The 25728-nt window shown below is 38.1% G+C and overlaps 1 protein-coding gene across 1 annotated transcript in view; it reads right to left on the bottom strand.

Annotated features, from left to right (window-relative positions):
* LOC121528522 (zinc finger protein 385C-like) overlaps positions 1-10494 on the bottom strand; it is a 112824-nt gene extending 102330 nt beyond the window's left edge. The window contains exon 1 of the mRNA XM_041816021.1: positions 10416-10494. Within this exon, the coding sequence (XP_041671955.1) occupies positions 10416-10458 (43 nt within the window). The 5' untranslated portion in view covers positions 10459-10494. The remainder of the gene's footprint in view (positions 1-10415) is intronic.
* Positions 10495-25728: the final 15234 nt, after the last annotated feature.

Here is a 25728-nt window from a genome sequence, read left to right as displayed (position 1 = left end):
CTGCTGGCGAATTTTGATTCCCTCCTACCAGGGTTGTCATGTCAAAAATATTTTAAGCCTATGATAACAGGAAAAATAAAACCATATCCATGTGTTTTCATTTCTATAGGGGCAAAAATAAACACTCAACAGTACCTTAACTGTTTTGATTATCAAAAAATCCAGGCATTTTGTCTAAACTTCAAACAAAATTGTGTTTATTAAAATGATAACTGACGGAAATTTAATTTCTGTTTCAAATCAAAATGGAGTAAAAATTTTGGCAAACATAAAAAAAATGACGGTCCTTTCAAATTGTTGTCACTGAGAAGACACTTTCAATTCCTAGAAAACTGTTCAACTGTACTGCACCCCAAAATCCCCACCCCAATCACTTTTACTACATATGCAAATAAACACAGAGCCTCATCCATCTTCATTAGCCTTTATAAAGCTAAATGATTACACACCCTGATGAAGTACACAGTGAAGGAAAAAACACTAATGTGTACACATTTTAGCTGACAATAGAATGAAGTAACAAAAAATAAACAACTGGCCTGATCAATATGAAACCCTCACTGCTCTGCTTCAATGAAAACCACATCATGGTGAACAGGGCTGTAATGTATTTGTATTCGGTTCAGTGGTCACAGTTCAGTGCTGAAGTCACATGACAAATACACCTCAAGGAGACAAAAGGCTAACATTATTGACGGTGTTTACCCGCCAATCTAGGTGGCAGTGCTGCTAGTAAGTGTTTCCTGAACGCCATTAAAAAACCAGTGAAGAAGAGGAAAGAAGCAGATAGCAAGAGCAGCAGCAGAGGAGCGAGATCTACCAGCTCCTTCTTCCTCTTCAGTATCTCTGCACTGATTTAAAAACCACAGGATGAGAAAGCAGTCAAGACATTACTGATGATGACACTATGCACAGATATGTGGAAGTAGAGAACACAGGCTACACGTGTGTATTTAGGCGCCCTGTTCAAACTCTGTTACAACGTCCCCATCCTGTGTTTACATTATCTGGTCTGGGTTCCTTAACTGACGTGCACAACAGTGATTTTGCACAAGTAAACAACTACATGATGGCGTCATGGCACACCTCATAAATCACATATATAATGCATAGCTCTATAAAGGCATGTATTTTATTTAGCATTTTTAACTGTTTTACCTAGGCTATTTTAGCATTTCACAAGGGACAGGCTGTTCATTTTATGTGTTGTTTTAACATCCCTTTTTGTCTCATATTTAATACACCATAGGCAGTCCCAACTATCACATTATGAATAACATAAAATTAAACCAACTGTAGGCTGTACAACTGTCAATTACAAGTATTACACAAGGAAAACCTACAATTCAAAAACTTTCACCAATGCTTCAAACCTATGGGGTCCTATGGGGGAACTGTGATCCAAAAACCAAAGTGTGAACCGAACCTTGACTATGTGAACACCCCTGTTTACCGTTTTATAAATACTGAGTGCCATTTTTGTCAACTGAGTCTTCAGTCTAGCGCAAGATGTAAACAGTGGAGGTGAGGTGAGCAGCACATCTTTACTCTTTTATGGCAGCAGAATTAACACACTGTGTGTTCAGGTTAAATTATCTACATTAGTTTCTTTGCATCTCTCCTCTTCTTTTGGTTTTCAATGGCAGCTCAGGAAAAAGCATTTAGATTCACTACTGCCTCCCTCTGGCTGAAGGACTGCATTACATCCAGCCGTCAATAAAATGATGGACAAAGTCATCTGAAACCTTTGAATTTTTTTGAAGGCATGACAATTTAGATCATGTAAAGGCATGCTCCACACCTAAGCCAGTGGATGTAAAGGGTGACCAATAGCTCTAATTTGTAAACAAAAAATAGTCTAATAGTCTGTGAAAAATGGAGATAGGAGGTTTTGGCCAAACACAAGTGATATGCAAACCTTATTTTGACAACCTCAGAGATGACAAAGCCTGTGATCTTTGGCATCCCCCTAAGGGGGTCCAGACCCCAGGTTGGGAACCAGTGCCCTAAACTATACGGTCAATAGCTGATGAAAGCCTCTTTCACGTATGCACTGCACTCCTTAAATGTCCCAACACTTTGGGGATGAGGTGTGCATGTCCACACCACCAAACAAATCTGTTCACCTGGACTTTAGGTGGATGTTTTCTTGCCAGCTCTGAGTAAAACATCCATGTGAAGTCTGGGTTAGCCTGTGGGAACACAGCAGGTATTAGACTGGTTCATTAACTACAAGCAATAGGCAGGGTTACACTGAGATGAGATTCTCTGCTTCTGTCTCCAGTGTTGTGTTTTCTGCTATTGTGTTTGTCTTGGATAAATCTTTTTATACGTTATAGAGCCCATACTGCGGTGTCTAAGCTCTATAACTGCGTACAGGCAAACATTAAACTTGCAGACAGTCTTTCAGTTCATCACAACCCAGTATTGACCTGCTTGTGTTGTCATAACATGTCCTATATTGATCTTTGGTTGGCATTTCACAGTTCTGCAGCACCTTGAAGGAGCGTTTTCGCACCTTGGGCTCTGACAGACCGTCGCTTTGAAGGGGGGGGGGGATCAGCAGAGAGTCAGGGAGGTGGCTTTGCCCTCCGACTTTGCTTCTAAGCAGCCAAATAAAGACGGCAGTTATCAGTCCAGAAGCAGGTTGAAGCCTCTGCTGTGTGAAGGAGAGACTCGTCTGACTGGTAATGACACAGCCCCAGAGCCATTACAGCTTTGATGGGAGACTTAAGCAGAAATCCATTTCAGAGAGTCGGAGGTGAGGCGGGGCAGGGAGGGGGAGGTTAGGGGGGAGGAATCTGATGTGTGTCTGTTGTGATAAGGTTTTAGCGGCACATTTACTGGTGCAGGCTTCCTACCAGGGTGACCGGGGTTTGTGATTTCACTGGCAGTCCATTATAAATCATTATCGATGCTGGACGGTGTTTTTCCTACTTCTTATTTGCAAGATTAGTCAAACGGAACAACAACAGACCGCTTTTGGTGTGAAAAATTTGTTTTTCGCCGTTTCCCCGCACCTATCAGACAGCTGCAGAGGGAGTGTTAGCGACGACAAAGGCAGGGGGTGCAACAATACACTCCTGGGCAGAAAATGGCCGCTCTAAAGCTCTACGGTAAATGTGAAACAACACAATCTGACTGTGAGAGTATTGATCTCTTTTTCTATCACCTGAATTTTCTCTCACCAATGACATAATGAGGTGTGTTTAATGGAGCTGAAACAATCAGTGGTTCAATCGATTCGGTGAAGGACAGAAAAATAATCCTATTTTGCCAATTGATTTAAATAAAAATGCGTCATTTCAGCTTTTCAAAAGAAGATTTCCTACTTTCTTCAGACAGTTGGCCTTTAAAACATGCTTTAAAAACAACACTACAAGTCAGGAGCCATCATAGGCGATGGAAAATAGCAGCTTTTTAACATCATCTTCAGTTATAGAGGAAATTATTTAAATTTAAACACAACAGCAGGATTTTTAAAATGTACACCACACCAGTAGTGCAGAAATCAACCGATGAAAATCTTGGTTGACTGAAATCACTCATATTACACAAAGACAAACCGACTGGTGATTAGAGAAAAAAAAAAGACTGCCTATTATCTCCAGAGCGACCAAATCAGTGACATTGTCCTCGTTGCATCCTCCTGGTACTCTGAATCTCTGGTTCTCAGCGGGTGGGTCAGGACCCCTATGTGGGCCACAAAGCCATTTTCACCTTTCTGTATGTGTACCCGTTAAAAACTGTGGCTTAAATCTATGATATGCTTTTATTTTGAAGGATTTGTCCACATCTCTTTGTTCTGGTGCATCTCAAGTCCAGACTTCCCCACTTGTGATTAAAAACATTTAACCAGAAGTGAAACACTGAAGAAATTTGGGTCAGGATTTGCTGCTAGGGAGGCAGTGATGGGGTGCTAGACCAGTTGAGAAGCACTGGTTTAAATTCACTCTAAAAAGAAATCTGTAGATTAGGATGTAAAAAGAAACTTGTAGGGATCAGGAGACATCGCTTTGTCTCTCCTCTGCTCTCTGTGTGAAACAGACACTGAACATGGCGTTTTAATGACATAACAAAAGGACTTAATAAAAGATATTCCAACCAGTGAATGAAAAGGACAGCAGTGGTAGAGGCTGTGACAAAGGGCACACTAGCACATTCATGTCCAAGTGTTTCTAAGTTCTTCAGTTCTTCGGAGCATTTGTGGATCCAGACGATAAAGTGGGCAGTAGAGCTGTCAGTGTGTCGTGATTGTATGCCTGGAAAAAAAAGTGTCTGAATGTCCAAGGGGCAAGAAAGATGTATGTGGACATACATCCATATTTTTACTCTATTCCCACTTTTCCATCATTAAAGAGTAAATTCGATTTTTTTTCCTCTAGATTTGAATCCTTTAATCTCATAATCTTGGGATAAAAAAACTAGTATTCCCAACGTAATATGTTAATTTCTCAAGATCCCTGAAAAACAGCCAAATGTATGTTATCATGGGCAACTTGGAAAAATAAAATGTCCTTCTTGGGCTTCTGTAATGATGCATTTTTGAAAACACACGTCCCATCTCTTTGCTCAGTCATGTTTTAACACATCTACGGTCCAAACTACTACAGTTTTCGTCAAATAAAATAAGTTGTTGGATTTCTCTTGAAATTTGGGTTGTGATTTCTCATTGAAGAGGCAGTGGTGGGTCTAACCAGTGAGACTTTGGAGGGACAAGAGCTAATCCATAAACCAGCTGGAAAGTTTGAGCCCAGAAAACTAGTAAAATTCCAAAGACATCAATACTTTTTCAATACCACGGCAAAAAAAACAACAACAGCAGCAGCCATGACTGGTTATTTTCTTCAGTACTTTTTAAAATATTTATAATTGAAATAACAGTTAGGTTACTTCAGACTACATGGGGGAATTGCTATTTTATTTATGTTATTCAGGGGGCATTTTCTATTTAATATCATTATTATTATTCGCAAATGGGTAGTTTATTTTCTTGCATCACTTTCCATAAACGCTGACATTGTGCAGCTGTCTGGTAATAAAAGTGCCTTAGTGACAAATGACTTTGATTTATAATTTCTTTAACTAAACAGAGATATCTATAATGTGTATCGCCAGTAATCCAAAAATATTAAGCTCTAAATTTTGATGCATATAACCCAGCCCTACTTTCAAAAAGACCTTGTTCATTTTTTTTTTTTAGATAAAAAGAATCTTGCTATTTTTTTGTCCCATCTAAATTGTCTCTTATTCGAATAGTTTTGTTTTTGTACTGTATTGTAGAATAGTTACATTCCCTTACTTTTGCATTTGTATTAAATACACATACTGTCAGTGGATATCCAAAAACATCCCAGGGCTGCTAAATAGTATTTAAGAATACCTCTAGGATATGATTTGAAACAAAGAAGTAACACAAATCAGACATTTTTCTGGCCATCTTTTACTCCAACAATAGAGTTTAAAAAAAATCTAAGCTAGGTAACACCGGGAACAAAAAACATGAGTCCTCGCAGGTCAACAGAACGTATTTTGCGTTTGTTTGCTCATTCCTCGGTGGACTTTATCAGCAGGAGCCATGAGTCCATTGACATTGGAGGGCGGGAGCTCAAGCTGCTCCCATCCCAATCTCGTTCCACATGATTATTCTCAATTTCACAGCTGATGGTTTTTACTGAGACAGACGGCGGCAGCCAAATGGCAAAAAAGAGAAAAAAAAAAAAAGAAGAAGAAAAACGCTCAGAGGCAAGAAAAAGAGAGAGAGGGATGAGACGGGCCGGTCACTCAGCTTCATCGTCGGTGTTTGGGATAGAAATAATCCGTGAATGTGGCCTCCAGACATGCGTAGAAGGCAAGGCTGCCCCGCGTCTGACTTTTTTGTTTTACATCAATAGATTGTTTTGATATATTTGTGAAAATGAAATACCTGTATGAGGCCTTTACAGGTAACCAGTATAATATCAAAGATGAAAACAGCCAAGATCGTCTTCACTGGAGCAGCAGTTTTTGTATTTCACTTTTCGTTTTTGTTTCCTGTCTGTCTTAAATATTTCTGTTTTACAAATTCAAGTAAATATTTGGGATTAAATGTTAAATATTTGACAGTGCATAAAGCATTTCACTGACCTGATCTACAAGTCAAATTCTGTAGGAGAAGGGGAACATAATAACCTATTTGAGATCTTTGACACATTATTATTCCTTTAATTTTTTGTCAAAATCAAATGCGGAAGTCGCCATTACACTGACAGATTAACACGTCCTTGCACTTTCTAAAACAAATGGAGGTCTTCTTTTACCAAGGTGCTTACTGTGAACTAAAATGTATAAAACAATGGAAACTAAATTGCAAAAAAACAATTATTTTATCTGAAAATTACATAAATATTAGGCTTTATTAAAACACAACTACTCACTGAACCTGAACTGAGTGTTTGCTTAAATAAAACTATAATAAAACATGAAAAAAGTCATTCGTTTCTATTTGACACCAATATACTGAGAGAGGTACAGTCTGTCCTTACAGTTTGTCTCTCATGTCAGAAAATATTTCAGATTTATTTAAGAAGTGGCTTGAAACCTTTCTACCTATTTACAATACAAAGACAAAAAAAAACACTAAAACTAATAAGAACAAATAAAACTAATCATTTTCATTAAGATAAACTAACAAAAACTAACAAGAATTAAAAACTAAAAAAACTGAAATTGAAAACAAAAAGTTAATCTAAAGCAGAGTCTAAAACTTTTATTGAACCAATATTTTTTAACTGATTTTGCCAAAATGAACTCAGATTTACACTTAAAATGTTGCCCCAAGATATCCAACTGTTTCCAAAAATAAAACAAGTTTAGTTTAGTTTAGTTTGTCCATTTTAACATGTAAAACTTAGTTACACCAGTCAAATAAAAAAAACTAAAAAATACAATAATAAACATTTATTCAATGCTATAGCTTCAGAAAGAAAAACTCAGTTTACTGTAACTTGTAAATAGATTCGCAATTATTGCTTTGAATTTTTTTTTTTTTTTTTTTTTTTTTGCTTAGATCATTTTATTGGGTTTTTACACGTTAAAGTACATCAGTAATAATGTGTATGATGACAAAAGTTACTGTGAAGTAAGGAGACCCCCCCATCCCACCCCAGCAGTCCTTGGATCTGCAATGAAAGCAAATTTAAAAAATAAATAAATAAAAACTTAAAAAAGGAATACTAATAAAAATACATATATTAACAAAAATATACAGACGTATACATACATGTGTATGCTACATACATATATCCACATATATACCTATGGATTCGTAAATGTATGTGTGTAAATATAGGCTACCTTACTTTATCTATTTTAATGATTTAATTCATTTCCACATATTTCTTTACAAAAAAGCTTTTAAACCTCCCAAAAATTTAAGACATACAAAAAAAATATCTTAAGTACATGCAGCAAATGTCCTTTATTGCTCTCCATAGTTTTCTTGAAGACTTTTAATGGCCACACTTCATAATTTGTTTTTCTTGCTGGATGACAACTAAGGCTGGGAAATTAATCAGAGTTTAGATTAAATCACAACATGTTCTGTAATTCTCAAATCACAGAAGGTGAAATATCTCTTCAACCTGAAATGTGTCAAAATAACAGCTAAATATAAATATTTAAGCTTAGATATTTTATAGATAGTTCATTTTAAAAAACCATTTCCTTATTTATATATGTTTTGCTTTATTAAAATATGAATGACAAATAAATTAACATTCCTTTCAATACAAGTCCTTGTTTGATCGATCTTATATAATGTTGGTTATGATATAGAATGACTTACTGCTTATGTTTATTGAATAGACAAAAGATTAGTAACTGTGCAGCCCTAATGGCAACTGGGCCTCTTAGGTCATGTTGCACTGGTTTTTGGATCTCATTTTGTCACTGAATCAGGAAATTCTGAATCTCCTGATCCTCCATGAAAAGCTATTTACAGTGTATCCAGTTATTATGAAAGAACTGACTGCCTTTTCATGACAATTTCAGCTGAGCTGTTTTACACCTAGAACTTGAAATACAGAAGTGAGCTTGCTTAAATTTAAATGGTCCTAAGGCTTTGGTTCTGTTCATCTAAGTCTTCATGCTGCCAGTGATTGTGGCCCAGCTGTGTGGACACCTAAACGGACCAAAAAAACCCATCACACAACGAATGAAAAAACACGCCCAACTCTCTAAGGCTTGCACGGGGGGGGAAATGCTGGTGAAAATTACAGCATCGCCCATGAGAGTGAGCGGTAGGAGGCGCGGGGATTCGATGAATCAAGGACCTTTTGTTCACAGCGAAAATGACTGCTTGCATGCAGTCTGAAAGAACATCTCAACATCTCTCAGGCTGAGCACACTGCTTGGCAGGAAGGCGGGCACGCGTCATTTGGAGCCATTTAGGTTTGAAGCTGACGCAGAGGGGACGGAGGAGAGGAAGGTCATTGAAAGAGGATGCAGAAGATGATGATGAGGCGGTCAGAAGTGGGGCTACTCGGCTTGGATTGAAGCTGAGCATGCCAATGCAACACTCACAGTAATGACAGGGTGAGAGACGCTCATCTACAGGAAGACACGCTGACAGGAAATGTGAACAGTAAGGTCTAAAATACAGCTGATTTTTTAATTTTGGTACAATTCAAGTGGAGAGATTAGATGATATTGATACCACGGCAACAAAAATAGAACTCTACATGCACACAATATTGATTATAATCACCAAAAATTGTCCATTTAGACGATGCTCTGTTTAAAATCATGATGGGAGAGCTGAAATCTTCTGAAAGTTTTGGTCTTACATGATAATATTGTCACTTAAACATGAGACTAAAAGATCAGAACTTTGTTGTTCTATCACCAGATTATTTTGCATTAATGGCCTTTTTTGATATACTGTGTATTGTTTACTACAATTACTCAAATATTCATTTATCACATGTTCAGTGCTATCAAAAAAGTTATTTTGGATTCCTTGACATCTTGTAACCATTAGATTGTCATGTGGTTCCTGTATAGAGTCAAAATACGTCATTTTAAAGCTTTTCATCACCTCGGCACAGAAGGTTTCTTCTTATATAGGTCTCTCCATCAGACAAAAAAATATTAAAATGAGGAAAATTTCTATTTATCTTACACTTCATTTTTCAAACAATCAATACCATGACCGAGAACATCACCGTCGACATACATGTTCACTCTTTTCTCCTTGAGAAGTGTCATTTATGTGGCTGATGCTATCATCCACAGCTATTTACATTCACCTCCACCACATGTGCTGCGAAGGCCAAACCTTCGACACATGCAGTAAATGGAACAGCGTATCCTTATTAAAGAAACTACAAAAATAAGAGGGTACCATCATGGCAAAGGTTACAAATATAGACTTAACACCAAGGAGAAAAACCTACACACAGACCAGTATATGATCTTGTAGCTGAGAAGAAAAGAGTAGCTCCCAATAATAGATGGGTGACTCCATTATTGTTCCATATACAGGAGAAGGAGAGGGAGCCAAAGCATGCTTCTCTCATAATAAAAAGCTATTAAACACACTATGGGTTAGGTATACAAAGTGTGTGTGTGTGGGGGGGGGGGCATTTAGCCCTACGAAAAATGGCAATTTGCTTTTACAAAAGCCAAGATAACCCTGCCTCAAAAAGAAAGAAAAAAAAAACAAACTGATTCCACAAATAAGTATGTAAGAACATTTCTAGTCTTTTTGTATTGCTCATTGTATAAATTGTCTGATCCACTTCTAGCTCTCTAACAATACTTATGGAGGCTGACACATTCAAGAAGCATCTGTAAGCACACATAGACAGACAATAGTGTGAAATTGTGCACATAGAGACAGTAACCTTTAAAACACTCAACCTTCACCTGCAAGTAAGACGTTTTAACACAAACCAGAGCTAATACCATACAAATACACAGTCTGAAACTTAAATATCCTCACGTTTGTGCATCTTAAACGGTATTAAACCATAGTTTCCCACAAAGAATTACAAACCTACTTGTGCCAGCAAAGCCCCAAATTGTTAGCATCCTCAGACGGCAGATAGGCTACTGATAGCCTTCATTTAACAGCATTGCCACCGTATTAAAAGTCAACATTTACAAAGCAACGGCAGCCATTTCAACAAAAGTAAGAAAAGTGTCAATTTAAAGTAAGAAAAGTGCACACGAACTTAATTCCGGCAGGGTGAAAGGAGGATAAAGTGTACTGTCGTAAGCCAAACTACCTGAATTGTAACCTCAACACAAAACTGTTCGCAGCTCTTTTATACCGAATTAATGTTTTTAAAAAGCTTACGTCTCAGAGTTATAAATGAAAGAAGCAGAGAGATTGCGTTGGCAGGTAGAAATTTAAGAGAAAATGGGTTTCCTACCTGTGAAAGGCGACTTCTCTGCTGCTCCGTTGTCGCTGTCCATTTCCAGCTGTCACAGATTACAGCGCGAGCTCAGCACCAACCTTTTCTTTGAGTCCGCGAGCGAGTCCAGAAAACATGAACCACGCGGGTAATGTGCGCGCACTGAGCTGTATGGAAAGCCAAACGTGCTATTATTTGAAGGGCGCACACTGCATCTTATGCGTCTTTTTGCTTCATGGAGTAACTTTGTCCTCCTAAAAATACATTTGAATTGAAATTAAAGTTATTTAACAAACAAAACAAAAAATCAAGAATGCTAATGCTAAATTGGACAAACTAGCTTGGCCAATACTGTTTATGGAGCAGAATCTGAAATACATGCCAACACTCAGTGAAGCAATGGTCAATTTTGAGCATTTTGTAAACAAGTTCTGAGAATTTTGGGTTAAATCGTGGTCCCTTTAACACCTTTCTGATGTCTCTTGTTTCAGTTTTTGTTCCTGTAATCTTCACTCATACTTAACCTTATCTCTTCTGCAGGGCAGCTCTAATATAGCCATGCCATTCTCAGTAAGATCTGTCCAGATATTGGGGTTCAATATTTAAATTATTTTTGTTTCACACATCAGACTAATGGCACTGACCCATCCAAATTCTGATGTTTGTGCTGAATAATAAATAAATAAAAAACCTGGATTAACTATTCAGTTTGCTACTGTAGCCCTGTGGTGCTGTTGGCTGTTTACAGTTGTTGCTGCTATTTTTCACAGTTCACTGCAGTTTCTAATATTTACTTAGCTAAAGCATTACAGTTGTTGCTATAACCTGTTTCTATGTGAAGCATGCAAAAAGTCTGAATAAATGTATTGGTAATAACTTTTTTATGCTGTGTTTTACCCATTTAAAAAAAAAAACTTTTTTGGTCACTGGATAAGAAATACAGTTTCAAGTTTACTGGGGCATTGTGTAAGTTTACAGATCATACCATAATCATATTGGGTATCTGTACTTATGTAAGGGAATTAGACCGGAACTGAGCAATGTCAATTGGCCCATCTCTAATTAAAACAAAGTATTGGCCTAATCCATGTTTTACAGTGTTGGAGATTACATGTTAAAATGTAACCTTTACTTTTAAAAAAAACTGCCTTGTTTCTCTTTTCTCATTGTCACTGAAATAAAATCCCAAAAGTATTTGCACAGTTTCTGTTTCTCTCCTACTTGTAGGCACATAGCTGCCTATGCCTATTCTCCATTTGTTGTCAGATTAAGAGCAAATTAAAGAGCTGTAAAAGTTACAGCATATCTCCTGTTCTGTAGGTTATGGAGTTACAGATTATGGGCAGTACACTAGGCTGTATAATAACTGTATAGTTTGCACATTTAGAGACAGTTGTACAGTAGACAAGGTGTCATTTTTACAACTAACATGTGCTGGAAGTAGTTAAAGAAATCCTAAAGGGCATTAAAATGATGCCTGTTGAAACAGAATTAAATGCATAGTGAGAACCATATTTCAAGAGCTGCAAAGGGGAAACAGCTTAAACTTGTTGACCATGGGTAGATAAGCAATTTTGACTGTTTTGGTTCTTGCTCTTGCTGGTCTTCAATACAAGTCTTTAAAAAAAAAAAAGGAGATGGGACGTTTTCTCATATAAATAAATCCTTTTAGCAAACTGAGCTTCAACCTCAATTCCATCTTTAAATTGACAGTCACAAGCTATCCCTTTAAACATCTTTGTTAAAGTGACAAGGAATTAATTCCGGTTATATTTATACTTGAATAATAAACAGGAATGTTTATGTCACTGTTATTGTGTGATTATTGACTTATCTCTTCATTTCGGCATTTTTCACTTAATAATGTTATGTTTTATTGATTGGTTGAAGACACTTTGGACTTACTGGCATGTAGAGAGACAAGAAGAATGAAGCCACACAGAAAAATAGGTTTCCGTGCATTATAGGAGAGTTTTGTAAAAACTGGCAGTTATCAAAGTGTAAAAAAAAACACAATGGCCAAAAATAATGGCACTGACGGCCTGCCGTACAACTCAACCAAAACACCAAGTACAGAAATGAGTTAAAGTATTAGAAGGAAATGAGCTGATATAAGAACAATTAGATTAAGAAATAAAATGAAACTGTAAAAATTACATATATTTTTGTGTGTATATATTACATAACAATAATATTTACAAATGTGACTCACCTTTCCAAGCAAGTGAAAGGGCTGCATTGACCAAATGTAGAGGGAAATGCATCACCTTTACTGAAAATGGATTTTGTGACTACTTCATTTGAACAGCATGATAGTAGCAAGACTGGTTTTTCTAAACTGATAGCTTTCAGCAATACAAAGCCATCACATATTTTTTGGATAAGACCTTCTTAACCTCACTTTTGAACAAAATGTTTAATCCTGTCAATTATGTAATACCTAATAACATTAAGTATGAATCTTATTGAGTGCTGCAATTTCTTAGTTGACTTAGTATAAGTATATATATATATATATATATATATATATATATATATATATTTAATCAATATTCCCATTTATGGATTAAACTACCAAAACACTTCATCATACAGCATCCCAGATGGAAAATTATATAATTTTGACATTAAGGAAGACCATGATGGTAAAAGTTCATAACTACAGACACTACTACGGACATGCTACATACATTTTCTTATACTCAATTATTATTCAGAATTATTGTCTAGTGTAAATGAGTAAGTTTCAGTTGTTTTCTCAAGATTTTGTTTGATTCATGAGGCTAGATAACATGTTACTTTAAGTTGTTTCCCTCTAGATCTTATAATGTTTATCATGGGAGAACCAGTGTTGTTATCCAAAAATAACAAGATTCATAAGTATCTTGAGAAAATAATCCAAATGTACTTCTTATCACAAGAAAGCAGAGTACAATAAAATATATGGATGTATGATGAAGGCTCCCATATAAGTTTTTTTATGAATAAATAATCTAAAACAAGGCAGATGACATCATTAGGGTTATTTTCTCAGACTATAGGCTCCTCCAGAGCCTATGAGGACAATTTACAACATGCAGAGTAAACTGGTTTTAACATTTTGAACTGGTAATGCCTCTCTTTAAAAGCAACTTTGTTTATTGCCCTGTAAGCCCTAGTGTTAAGCTCCTGGCCTAAAGAAAAGATTAAGCTTTTCTATTATTTGCTCATTTAGTCCAGTGAAAGTACAGCATAGCATGACCTCACTTAAAGTCTTTGCTAAACACCCCCTGGGTTTTTCACAGCCTTAAAACAATGGTAATGTACATCCTTAAACAGTACCAGTAAAGACTTTATGCCACACTTGAAATAAGGCAAGCTGGTCAGGAGGTCAAAGGAAAATGTTGTATCTCTCTGACATGTCAAACCCCTAAACCTCTAGGTCCTGTTTGTTTACTGGGGGGTCTATCACCAGGCATCATTCTGTAATCCCTCCCCCTTTACTCCCCCTCATTAACATTGTTGGATTGTGTTCAAAAGCAGATGCCTGCACATGAATTTGGGAGTACAGTGACACGGGGCACATGCCTAAATGTGCTGCAGCCAACCTGGGCGGTGTTTGTTTTTGTCAGCTGTCAGCTGTACGGTGATGGATGAGCGGTGGAAACATACTTGGACTTTGAGCTATGTCCTTCTCACTAAGGTCCTTTGGCACCCCGCTTGACCCGACAGCACAACGCAGCTGCCCTAAAAATAAAGGTGCACATGTGCTTGCGTGAATACAAGCAGAGACAAGGGTGTAAAATATCAAAGATCGTCAAGGAAAACAACACACAGATGCAGATACACGTGCAAACAGAGCTGGCTAGCTCAAACTGGATGCTCCCACAATAGAGTTGTTAAGGTTGGGTGTGATATTAAGTTATAAATATGCATGGTTTCTTCTTTTCAAAGAGTCCTGGAGAATGTGGAGGAGAGACAGCAGCAAGGACTGCAGACTGGGACACCGTAACCCTAGGCTCAAAGATGATTTGAGCGTGAAAATGCTAATCATCATCTCACGCAATTCAACATACAGTAGGTAAAGTTAGTGCAGAGCAGCAACTGGAGCAAGAGGCAATTTGATCATTTATTTCTCAGGAAGATGTGAGTGATTTCTTTGTTCAGACTGATTTGATCACAGACCTCTGAGAGAGTAGTAGCTTTGAGTAGGGAGCAAATAAAAATTTCACTGGATGCTACTGTCACCTTCAGAAGTGTGCATCACAATCTAGATTCTGACTGTATGATGTTACTAAGATTCCTCAGTTTTTACATGCTGCACCTTTAAATTGACTGACCAAATTCAACAGAGGTCCAGCCAATCGGTGCTTGTAGTCTCACAATTAGTGAAATGTGGATCACCTGAGTGCAGTGACTGTGTCTAAAGTGATTGTAGTATCACTGGTTCTGGAAAGTCCAGACATCAAACACTACTAATCACCATGAACACATCCACTGTGAAGTACAGTGGTAGCAGCAACATGAGGGGATGCTTCTTGGCAGCTGGCCCTGGGAGGCTTGTAAAGGTAGAAAATTTATGCAGTCACTCATTTTACATTACATATTTGTTTACTTGACATTAATTTGTAGAAATCTGTTTTTACTTTGACATTAAAGAGGTCTTTACTTGCCATAAAAGCCAAATTACATTGACCATGATTGATTCATAAAATCAATAAAAGGGGTGAAAACTTTTTATAGGTACTTAGCATTCACTGTATTTTTGTGGCCTTTCTTTCCCTTGACCTAAGGTATAAAAGTTCCTAAAAGAGTAATTTCATTTTAATCAATTTCTATTTTATTTTATGATATTCTATCACTGTATTTTAACCTGACTTCCAGTGTTTTCTCATTAAGAATCTCAAGATAGCAATTGTATATGATCCCAATCTCTACCAACAGCTCTTCATTACCACCAGTCTAAGAGTTGCATCCTGCCATTGCCCACATAACTTTAGCAATTTTCGTGACAAATGAATTTAATGGTACTTTTTCAACAAAAGACAGTTTAAATGGGGAAAGAATTTATATGGTCATGTAAAAAACACAAGCCATTATATTGTCAACCTCCGTTTTAGAAAAACATTATTCACGACCTTAGGCAACAGCTAGTACTAGATGATGAGCAAGGTCTCTGATTGGTGGAGCTGCAAATTTTGGCTGTAGCAATTGTGGAAAAGTGGGTGGATACTGTTTACGACAGATGGCTACACATACAGTATATTGCCAAAAGTATTCGCTCACCTGCATTGACTCGCATATGAACTTAAGTGACATCCCATTCTTAATCCATCGGGTTTAATATGATGTCGGTCCACCCTTTGAAGCTATAACAGCTTCAGCTCTTCTGGGAAGGCTTTCCACAGGATTAAGGAGTGGATTTATGGGAATTTTTGACCATTCTTCCAAAAGCATATTTGTGAGGCCGCACACTGATGTTGAACAAGAAGGCCTGGCTCTCAGTCTCAGCTCTAATTCATCCCAAAGGTTTTCTATCGGGTTGAGGTCAGGACTCTGTGCAGGCCAGTCAAGTTCATCGTTCATTCACACAGTCATGTTGGAACAGGAAGGGGCCATCCCCAAACTGTTACCACAAAGTTGGGAACATTGAATTGTCCAAAATCTCTTGGTATGCTGAAGCATTCAGAGTTCCTTTCACTGGAACTAAAGGGCCAAGCCCACACACCATAATCCCCCCTCCACCAAACTTTACACTTGGCACAATGCAGTCAGACAAGTACCGTTCTCCTGGCAACCACCAAACCCAGACTCATCCTTCAGATTGCCAGATAGAGAAGCACGATTTGTCACTCCAGAGAACATGTCTCCACTACTCTAGAGTCCACTGGCGACGTGCTTTACACCACTGCATCTGACGCTTTGCATTGCACTTGGTGATGTATGGCTTGGATGCAGCTGCTCTGCCATGGAAACCCATTCCATGAAGCTCTCTGCACACTGTTATTGAGCTAAGCTTAAGGCCACATGAAGTTTGGAGGTCTGTAGTGATTGACTCTGCAGAAAGTAGGCAGCCTCTGCCCACTATGTCCCTCAGCATTCGCTGACCCCACACCATCATTTTACATGGTTTGTTTGTAGACTTGCTGTCGTTCCCAATCGCTTCCACTTTATTATAATACCCCTGACAGTTTACTGTGGAATATTCAGGAGTGAGGAAATTTCACGACTGGACTTGTTGCACAGGTGGCATCCTATCACAGTACCACGCTGGAATTCACTGAGCTCCTGAGAGTGACCCATTCTTTCACAAATGTTTGTAGAAACAGTCTGCATGCCTAGGTGCTTGATTTTATACACCTGTGGCCATGGAAGTGATTGGAACACCTGATTTCAATTATCTGGATCGGTGAGTGAATACCTTTGGCTATATAGTGTATGTCACTTGTCAACAGATGCACTGGTAGGAAAAAAAAAAAAAAGTAAGCAGCTTCCACCACTAGAGAGCAGTTTTTTAACCCATATATGTAGACTTTACACACCTTTTTCTAGAATGTCAAGATACCTGGATCCTTACTGATCAACAGTAATACTAAAATTATCACATAAAATGTATTTTTATAGTCACAAATAATGGTGACTTTTATTTCTATTACATTTTTCCTCCAATCTTTCATGACCTCACTAATGGTGCATTCCGTGTCATCTCAGAACTCAGAAATTCCGAGTTGACATCATAAAAATGTGCCCTGAACTTTTAATTCCGACACATAAGTTGAAGCAACCTCCATTACCCCAAGTTAAGAGCTCAGGAAATGGAACGCACGCAACTTGGGTGACGTCATTCCCAGTTCCAACATCTGAGGTTAATGAAACGCAGCATATCATCACACTAGGCTCTTGAAAAGACTGGTTAGGTTGTATGATTATGATGCCTCAGTGCCATATGTATGGGACTGATGTCCATTTACCCATAAATATACAGTTGATGCCTCATAGTATCAAAAGCAAGGAAGGCAACTATTTTCAAATAGAGAGCTGATGGACTACCTGTAACCATGGGAAGAGGATAGTCTTGCCAGTTTTTTGCTGTTCAGAAGTTTGGCAAAAAAACAGGACTGATGCTGAATACCAAGAAATGAGTGAAGAAGCTGGCCTGCCTGGAATGTAACACAATTTGAGAAATATTTTATTAAAAAGATGTATGACAGTTGAACAAGCTATGGTAAGCTAAGCTAAATAGTTTAGCCATTCAAATGTATGTTCAATAATCATTTATTTAGCTCATCATGCCCTCTAATGTTTCACTTGAATGTATACATATCAAGACATTATTTTCCAAGATGGTCTAACATCACTTCATAGCAACTAAGAAATCATAAAATATTTCATATCGAAGTGATTATTCCATATGAAGCTGATAAAAATACGACTGTTGTAGCCCGTTAGCTAGTTGAAAGCTTGGTCAGCTAGCACACTGCTATACAGTTTCTCCCTGAAATGTACCCCAAAAGTTCAACCTTAAAGGGACTCAACGCACAATTTCGTACAAAAACGTTACAGAGGGGAGAAGTTTTCCAGGCACATAGGATATCACAGCAATATCCATTGGAACGAATGGACTTCCGGTTGACTTACCTCCGTAACCATGATTATGTGGGAAACGAGTCGTGGTTTATGAGGTAAAGCCCAAGAGTCACCATGAAATCCAGAATTGATGTTGTAAGTTTTGCTAAATGTCTTCGGCCAAACATAACCAAAACACTAGTAGGATATGGACCCACAAGGAAATAAAAGCTTTGTAGTTGTTCTTAATAATATAAAAAATAACTTTGGTGTTTTGATTTAATATGAAAAATCCAGTCGCACCCAGACAAACAAACGTGACTCAAGAAGCTAAGCTAGCTGACAGTAATGGGATGTCACTATCTTTTTTGATAACAATGTGCTCCTTTTTTGCACTGTTGGCTAAGCATCCCTTGCTAGCACTTTGTTTTAAAAGAAAACATAAAGGATGCAGACAGCTTTCTTCAAGCCATTTTAGTAAAAGCTATGCTAACGTTGCTCCTTCCCTTTATGCTAGCTAGGCTAAGAAGCAGCTGAAGGTAGCTCTTTTTAATTATACAGAAATAAGAGTCAACTTTGTTTTATTGGATGTGATTAGACTATAGAGCCATATCATTATGTCCTTTTTACAGAGCCATGGGTTTGATGTCAGCATGGGTCATTTAATGCAGCATTTTATACACCAAATCCCTCCCAGCTTTCACTGTCATGTAAAGGTAAAAATATCTATATTTAAGATTATATTTAAGAAACGGAATGTGCAGAAGCCACAGCAAGGCCAAAATCAGTCTGACAAAATGAAAACCATTAAAGAAATAATTACCCTTTCAACAAGCATTTATTGTGCTCCTGGTTCTTACCGTGCTAGCATGCTTCCTGGGGGTAACAGAGTAAGATGTTTCATTTTAGATAAGAGACAATTAATGTACCGTGTCACACGTGATATTGCTATCAGCAGATATCTCAAAGCACAGAATGCAGTCCAGATACGACGTCTCTGTGCCCTTGGTATTTAATGACATTTCTGTCTGTCCAGAAAGATAGAAGAAATCCATCAGAGTGAGCATTTGGAAATGTTTTTACTGTTATCTGTCAATTTGAACCTTGAAAAATCATGCCAGTTGCTCCTGAAGAAAAATACATTTACTGCTCTGAAGTTAATCCAAAAAAAGCCTTGTTGTTACAGCAACCACACCATACCAGAGCTTGGTTATGGCCAGTTTACCTGTGTCTGATGCTTCAAGAATAAAAAATGAAAAAAGCAGAAAAACATGAAAGTATTGCCAGCTTTTATTTTAAGGGAACATTCTGTTTTTTTCTGACAATCTCAGTCCTCCACAATTTCAGCCCAGTTCTCTTCAGCTTTATGATTCACAGAGGCCAAATATAAAATCAGTTACTTTTTATAACAGAGCACCTCTTGATTGACAGCTCAACAAATGAGAAATCATTTACTGTGAACTGAGCGGTCACCTAATTTTTGGCAGAAATGCTGCCTGTCTCTGAGGCAAGAGTTTGGCTTTGAAATAATAATTTAATGTTAAGTTGCATGAATCAGAGCCCTAACGTTGGAGCTGTTGGCCTAATGGACAGTGTACACTATAGACAAAATGTCTCCACTCATTTGTGGTTTTATTTATGTATGGATGGTCAAACTAACAGATCATCCTCAAATGTGCTTTACCTCTGAGTTAAACCAGGAGAGTGTCCAGACATTTCTGACTGGATATTTCTCCCTTTGGGTTTGTTGTTCTTGGCTCTATGATTACACTGATGAAATGGAGCTTCCTTCAGCTTGTTTATGTTTCACTCAGAGGCTCTTTTTCCCCATAAATTCCTCACTGTCTAACAATTAGCCCTGCCTCCATATGAGGACACATGGATAGCCACGCTTGCTCAGAGAAGCTTCTGTGCCTGTTTTGTCACTCTAACCCAAATATATTCTTAAGAAATCTAATTTCACCACCATTTTTTTGCCATTATTAACCAATTTTAATTATGCTTTGGACAAAAGTTATTTTCATTTAAAGAAGGCTATTCACTACAGAAATGAATGAATTAAAATCGGTGTTTCTTAGATAAGAGTGGTTATTATTCAGGTCAAATGTAAAATATGGTTTTCATAGCTTAACTTCACAATGGATCATGGTTTTGCTAACCTCCACGGGCCCCCAGTTTGGCTGGGTCCCAGAGACCTCCCCCTTTATCACTCCTTATAGACAGCCTTGTCTGCACTATTCTTGAATATGCATGGGTGTGTTCAACCACCTCCAGGTACAGTGGGATCCCCGGTCTCTGGCGCCTTTATTTTGGGGTTTGCGGGGCTGAAAGTTTCAGAAGCACTGCTATACAGATTTAAGGGGGAAGATATTCAAGGTCACACTTTATAGAAACGATCAATCTTGATCTTACTCTAAGTCCCACCTACAGTGTAAAAAGTCAATCATAGTTTGGGCTCTGTAGATGGCAGGTCAAATTTCAATGCCACCCCTGGTCAGCCATCCACTTCCTGGTCGCTGCTCGTGTGGTCAAACGGTCGGCTTGCAGAGCAGTTGTTTTTCGTTCTTTGAAATGTTGCTGCGCTAAAGTGCTCTAAATTGCCCCTTGGGGACAAATAAAGTTTTTTGAATTGAATTGAATTGAATTGAAAGCCCCTTTGGACATGAGTGAAAGATAAAAATGCCACCCCTCGACTCCTCACTGGAAAAAGGAGGCATGACAATAACTCCAAGACTCCTGCTTGATTTTCATGATTGCATCATTTTTAAGGTTTTTAATGGATAAGCACCAGCACATCTGGTTGTCCTTCTGCAGTACCACACCACAGCTCAACCACTCAGGTCAACAAACCAACTACTGTTGGAGGTCCCAAGATCAAAACTCAAAAACAGATGGGATCAAGTCTTTGTGGTTATGGAACAATCTTCCCATCCTACTGAAGTAGATTAGCTCAGTCCATTGATATTTCTAAGTCACTGCTGAAAACTTACCTCTTTTTGCTGGCCTTCAGTTCTAGTTAACCCTGTCCCTTCCCATTATTTTACCTCAACCAGATCGTCTTTTATCAAGGAATTTCATGGCTGAGACATTTTACCATTTCATGAAAAATATTAGCTGATTTTTAATTTAAATGCAGCAACACATCTCATACACGTAGAGACAGGGCCATGTTTACAATTGTTTAGCATCCTTTCCTCTATTAGCAAGTCGTTAAACATCTTGGAAGCGAGGAGACCAGTTGCCAGAGTTTTTGGCAAGGAGTGCTGTCCAGTGCCTTACCATACCTTCAGAGAAGTAGACTTTTGAACTGTGCGCTGATAACAAGCTGGATGGTCCCCTTTTGTCTGCAGGACACAGCATCTGTGGTTTCCAAAAAGAATTTCACATTTGGATTCATCCGACCACAGAACAGTTTTCCATGTTGCCTCAGTAGACAGTAGTGTTTCTGGATCCTGTTCATATATGGCTTCTTCTTTGCATGACAAACAGCAAACTGTGACAGACAATGATTTCTAAAAGTGTTCCTGAGCCCATGCAGTGATTCCCAGTACAGAATCATGTCTGTTTTAAATGCGGTGGTGCCTGAGGGCCCAAAGATCACAAGCATCCGATAGTGACCGTCGGCCTTATCCACAGGGATTTCTCCAGATTCTCTGAGTCATTTGATGATATTACGTACTGCAGGTGAAGGGATATTCAGAGTTTTTTTTGCATCTGCCCATCTTTCTATCTGAGAGACCCTGCCTATATAAAATGCTCCTTTCATACCAAATCATTAACCTAATTAGTTACAAAATGCTCCTGCAGCTGCTTTCTTTTGTGTAAAACACTGCTTTTGTGCAGTACAGGCCATGTGTTGAATTTTGCCTGCAATTTTTGATGGTTACATTCCTCTCCTAAACATCTTTCTTATGAAATAGGTGCTGTTTTTATGTTTAGGTACTTTTGATATAATCAATCACTCAAATATCAGAGATCATATCTTTTTAAAACCTATGATGCCAAATGAGTGGATGTGAATGCAGAAAATATAGATTTTTTTGAAGATGTTTTTATGTTTTTGCTTTTTTGGAGGGAAATAGGCTCATTTTGAAATAAAGTTTGAGGTCACATCTGTCTGGCTCTCTCTATATCTACTATACAGGCATTCTGAAACAACACTGTTATGATTTCATCTTTTTTGGGCCAAACAGTCTTTGCTGCCAGAAGCAAGGATTAGGACAATGTAGTAGGAAATACAAACCGCTCTCAGTGTTTTGTACTAAAACCAGACCGTAAAATTGCCATTTGATAGATAATGCATTTTATTTTTCTCAGAACCTTAAGAGCTTCAGGAACCTGTATTTAAAGGTCAGTGTTCATCAAAACAAGTGATCCTCTGCATTAACCCAGAGAAAGCTGCTTTAAGGTGAGTGCTTATGAAGCTAGCACCACTGTGCCATTCCTCTTAAAGGTAGCAATAAAAGCTTTTAGCAGAGAAAATCTACATATCGCCCTCTTTAATGCCCTCAAGTTTGCATCTACATGCACATAATACGTGTAATGAATTTCTTAGGCCATTAATAGGGGGGTAAAGGTTCATCCTAGCCTTCATCGAAATATGTAAAAAAATCTTTCAACCTTTAACGCATGCTCACAAAGTACTTCAGATTTTTTTGTGACAATGGCGATGCAAAATTTCTTAATAGTTTCATATAGTTTGATCATATTCTTATCAATAGATCATTGTATTGATTTTTCAGGGGGAATGTGGATAGTCCTCAATAAAAGGCAGTCTGGTGCTGCCATCTAGTGGTTGAAAAAATTAAATGTAACAAATGAACACTTCAGATTTATGATTTAAATGGTGTATGCATTCAATAACAGGACAAAATCAGATTCAGTCTTTGTAAGAAGAGACATTTTTACAGCATTTGTCAGTTTCACAAGGGTGTTTTTTTTTTTTTTTCATGGGCTCAAAGTATTGAACAAAGCTTAACCAAACTTTTGATGATAGCTGAATTGATAGCTGTTAAATGACATTTTTTTAAAGCACACGAGTAAAAAGTGCTTGTTTCAGTCCATTATTTGAGTCAAAATGTATATGTATGTGCCTTTAAAAGAGTTGGACCAAATTATTGAGTACACCACCTTATTATTGGTATTCATTCATTCTTTGCTGTTAAGAGACACTGACAAGAAAATTGATTAGTAAAAACTCTTAGTTAATGCCTTAATAGTAGTTAAATAAAACCATGCAGAAAAATATGCTAATGAATTCTTTTTGATAGCTATTAAAGATTAAATGTGCTTAGTTTGAGGTTTGAATATGCTCCAAAATGCAATACACTTCACCAACATCCCTTTAACATCTGCTTATGAGATGAATGATGATTGCCCTTTTAATTCAACAAGGTAGGCATGTGTTTTAGTAAACCTCTATTGAATACCTCTGTATTGATGAGATTCAGAGGAAAGATATTAACCTGGAAATTGTGATAATAAACTTTTTTTAACCTCTACATTTAAGAGAATTACAGTGCTGCAGTTCATAAATGTATTACATGTGTACATTAATCAAGCACAATGTCAGGAATCCTGACTGCCTACAGAGATGCCATTTTACTTCTTTTGGATGAAAACAATTTTTGTAAATGTAAAAGTCATATTAGACCCCACAGAGGTATAGTTGAGTTAATGTTATTTATATAATCTTATATGAACTGTCTGACAGGAAGCAGCAGGTGAAGTTGGGGAAGCATGTCTCTGTCAGCAGAACCCCCAGCTCCCCCCAAGGCAGCGATCTTTCTCCTCTGCTCTTCTCCCTGGACATCAACCGCAGCACCTCCAGTCACCAGTCCATCAAGCTCCTCAATTTCGCAGATGACACGACCCTCAGTGGACTCATCTCTGGTGGGGACAAGAGGGCCTTCAGGTGGGAGGTAGACCATCTGGTGACCTGGTGCGTTGATAACAACCTAGAGCTCAACGCTCTAAAGACAGTGGAGATGGTTGTAGACTTCCAGAAGGATGCCGTCACATATACCCCTGCACCCATAACCTTCTGTGACTCCCAAGTTTCCACTGTGGACTCTTCAGTTGACCATCAGCTCCTTCATCAAGAAAGCTCAGCAGAGGATGCACTTCCTGCAGCAGCTGAAGATATTCAACATGCCAAAGACAATGATGGTGCACTTCTACACCGCCATCATCGAGTCCATCCTCATTTCATCTATTACTGTCTGGTATGCTACAGCCATGGCAAGGAACAGGAACAGGCTGCAGTGTATCATCCATTCTGCAGAGAGGGTGATTGGCTGCATCTCTCCACGACCCTCTCACCCCAGACACTGACTTTTTTAAGGCCCTCCCATCTGGCAGGAGGCTATGGTCCATCAGGACTAAAACCTCCAGCCACAAGAATAGTTTCTTCCCTTCTGCTGTCAGCATCATGAACAGTACTCCAGCCCTCACCCTTCCTCCACAGACTCCCCCTGAACCCCAGAATCAGAATACAAAAACAATCAGTACGTGTCACCAGTTGTTATCTCATCTGTTTCACAGTTGCACACTTGTGTGTTATACTCCTTTTTGTATGCAATGTGTTGTCTATTTTGTGTACGATTACAATAATGCATGAATATTTTACTCTCTCTTTACATTCAGTACTGAAGTAAGGCGTAGATGTGGCAAGTAAGCTGCCTGATGACACCATTGGGCAGGACGGAGGATTGACACAACCCTGGAAGCCCCAGGGGCATGGGAAAAAAAATAAAAATCAAGTCCACATCTCCAGGGCACAGTAAGGAGTTGATGTGCCAAGTGAGCATGGCCTAGGGTACTGTCAAGGCAGGTAATAGGGTTGCCATGATCCCCTGGTCATGCTGTGGATGTCCCAATGGCCCGAAACTGGCTGGCGGTCTCTGGGAGTATTACCAGGTGTGAAAAAGCCTGGACAAAGGAAATGCCATCGAGCTTGACCTTGTGTGCCATGGACACAGACTTGTGTTGAAATGTTTCAAAGCTTGACTCTGCACCCCCACAACCCTCAAGCCCTGGGTTGTGGCACATCTGGTCCAGTCATGAATCCTACATGCCTAAAACTTATGCAAATGACTATACATATTCAAAATAAATTTTAAATTTCAACTTCAATGTCAAGTTCTTCCTGTAAGTTTTAAGCCTTGATGTTTAATATGCCTTTCTGTAATATTCCTACATTACTGCATTTATAGCTGTTGAGCTTTTTCTGTTTTGTAGAACATTTTTAAAGGGAACCCTGAATGTAAAAACATATTTGCTGTATTGTATTATCCTTGGTCTCTTTAAAATGTTAGTTGTACAAGTTGGTAGTGATGTCAAAAGGTGGCATTGATTTTCTTTCGCCATTTTTCTAATTGCACCAAACTCAATCTACATTACAGTTAATTCTACTTTCTTAACCTCTGGACTAAAACTGGACTTCTGTTTTGAGGATAACACTCTCCAGGAGGGGGAAGAGCAATCACTACCCAGAATGCATTGCACAACAATCGTAGCCTACATGTGACTATTTTCCCCCTCAAATCATAGAATTCTGTTGCTTCTTTGAATAGTATACCTGTGAAAGACACTAACATTGATCTAATAAAGTCAACATGTCTGAATAGGGTTCCTTTTAATGTCTGTTTTAACAAATGTCATAAAATATAACTTTATTATTATATCTTTATAAGGTAAAGCCATAGCAGAGTGGCTTGAGCCCATTAGGAGGCCAACAGGTTTAAATAACAAGCACATGATCATAAATGTCCACCAAAATTACTTC

Source organism: Cheilinus undulatus, linkage group 20 (genome assembly GCF_018320785.1).
Source record: "Cheilinus undulatus linkage group 20, ASM1832078v1, whole genome shotgun sequence".
NCBI lineage: Eukaryota > Metazoa > Chordata > Actinopteri > Labriformes > Labridae > Cheilinus > Cheilinus undulatus.
Note: the sequence above shows the minus strand (reverse complement) of the source record. Positions and strands in the feature narration are given on the sequence as shown.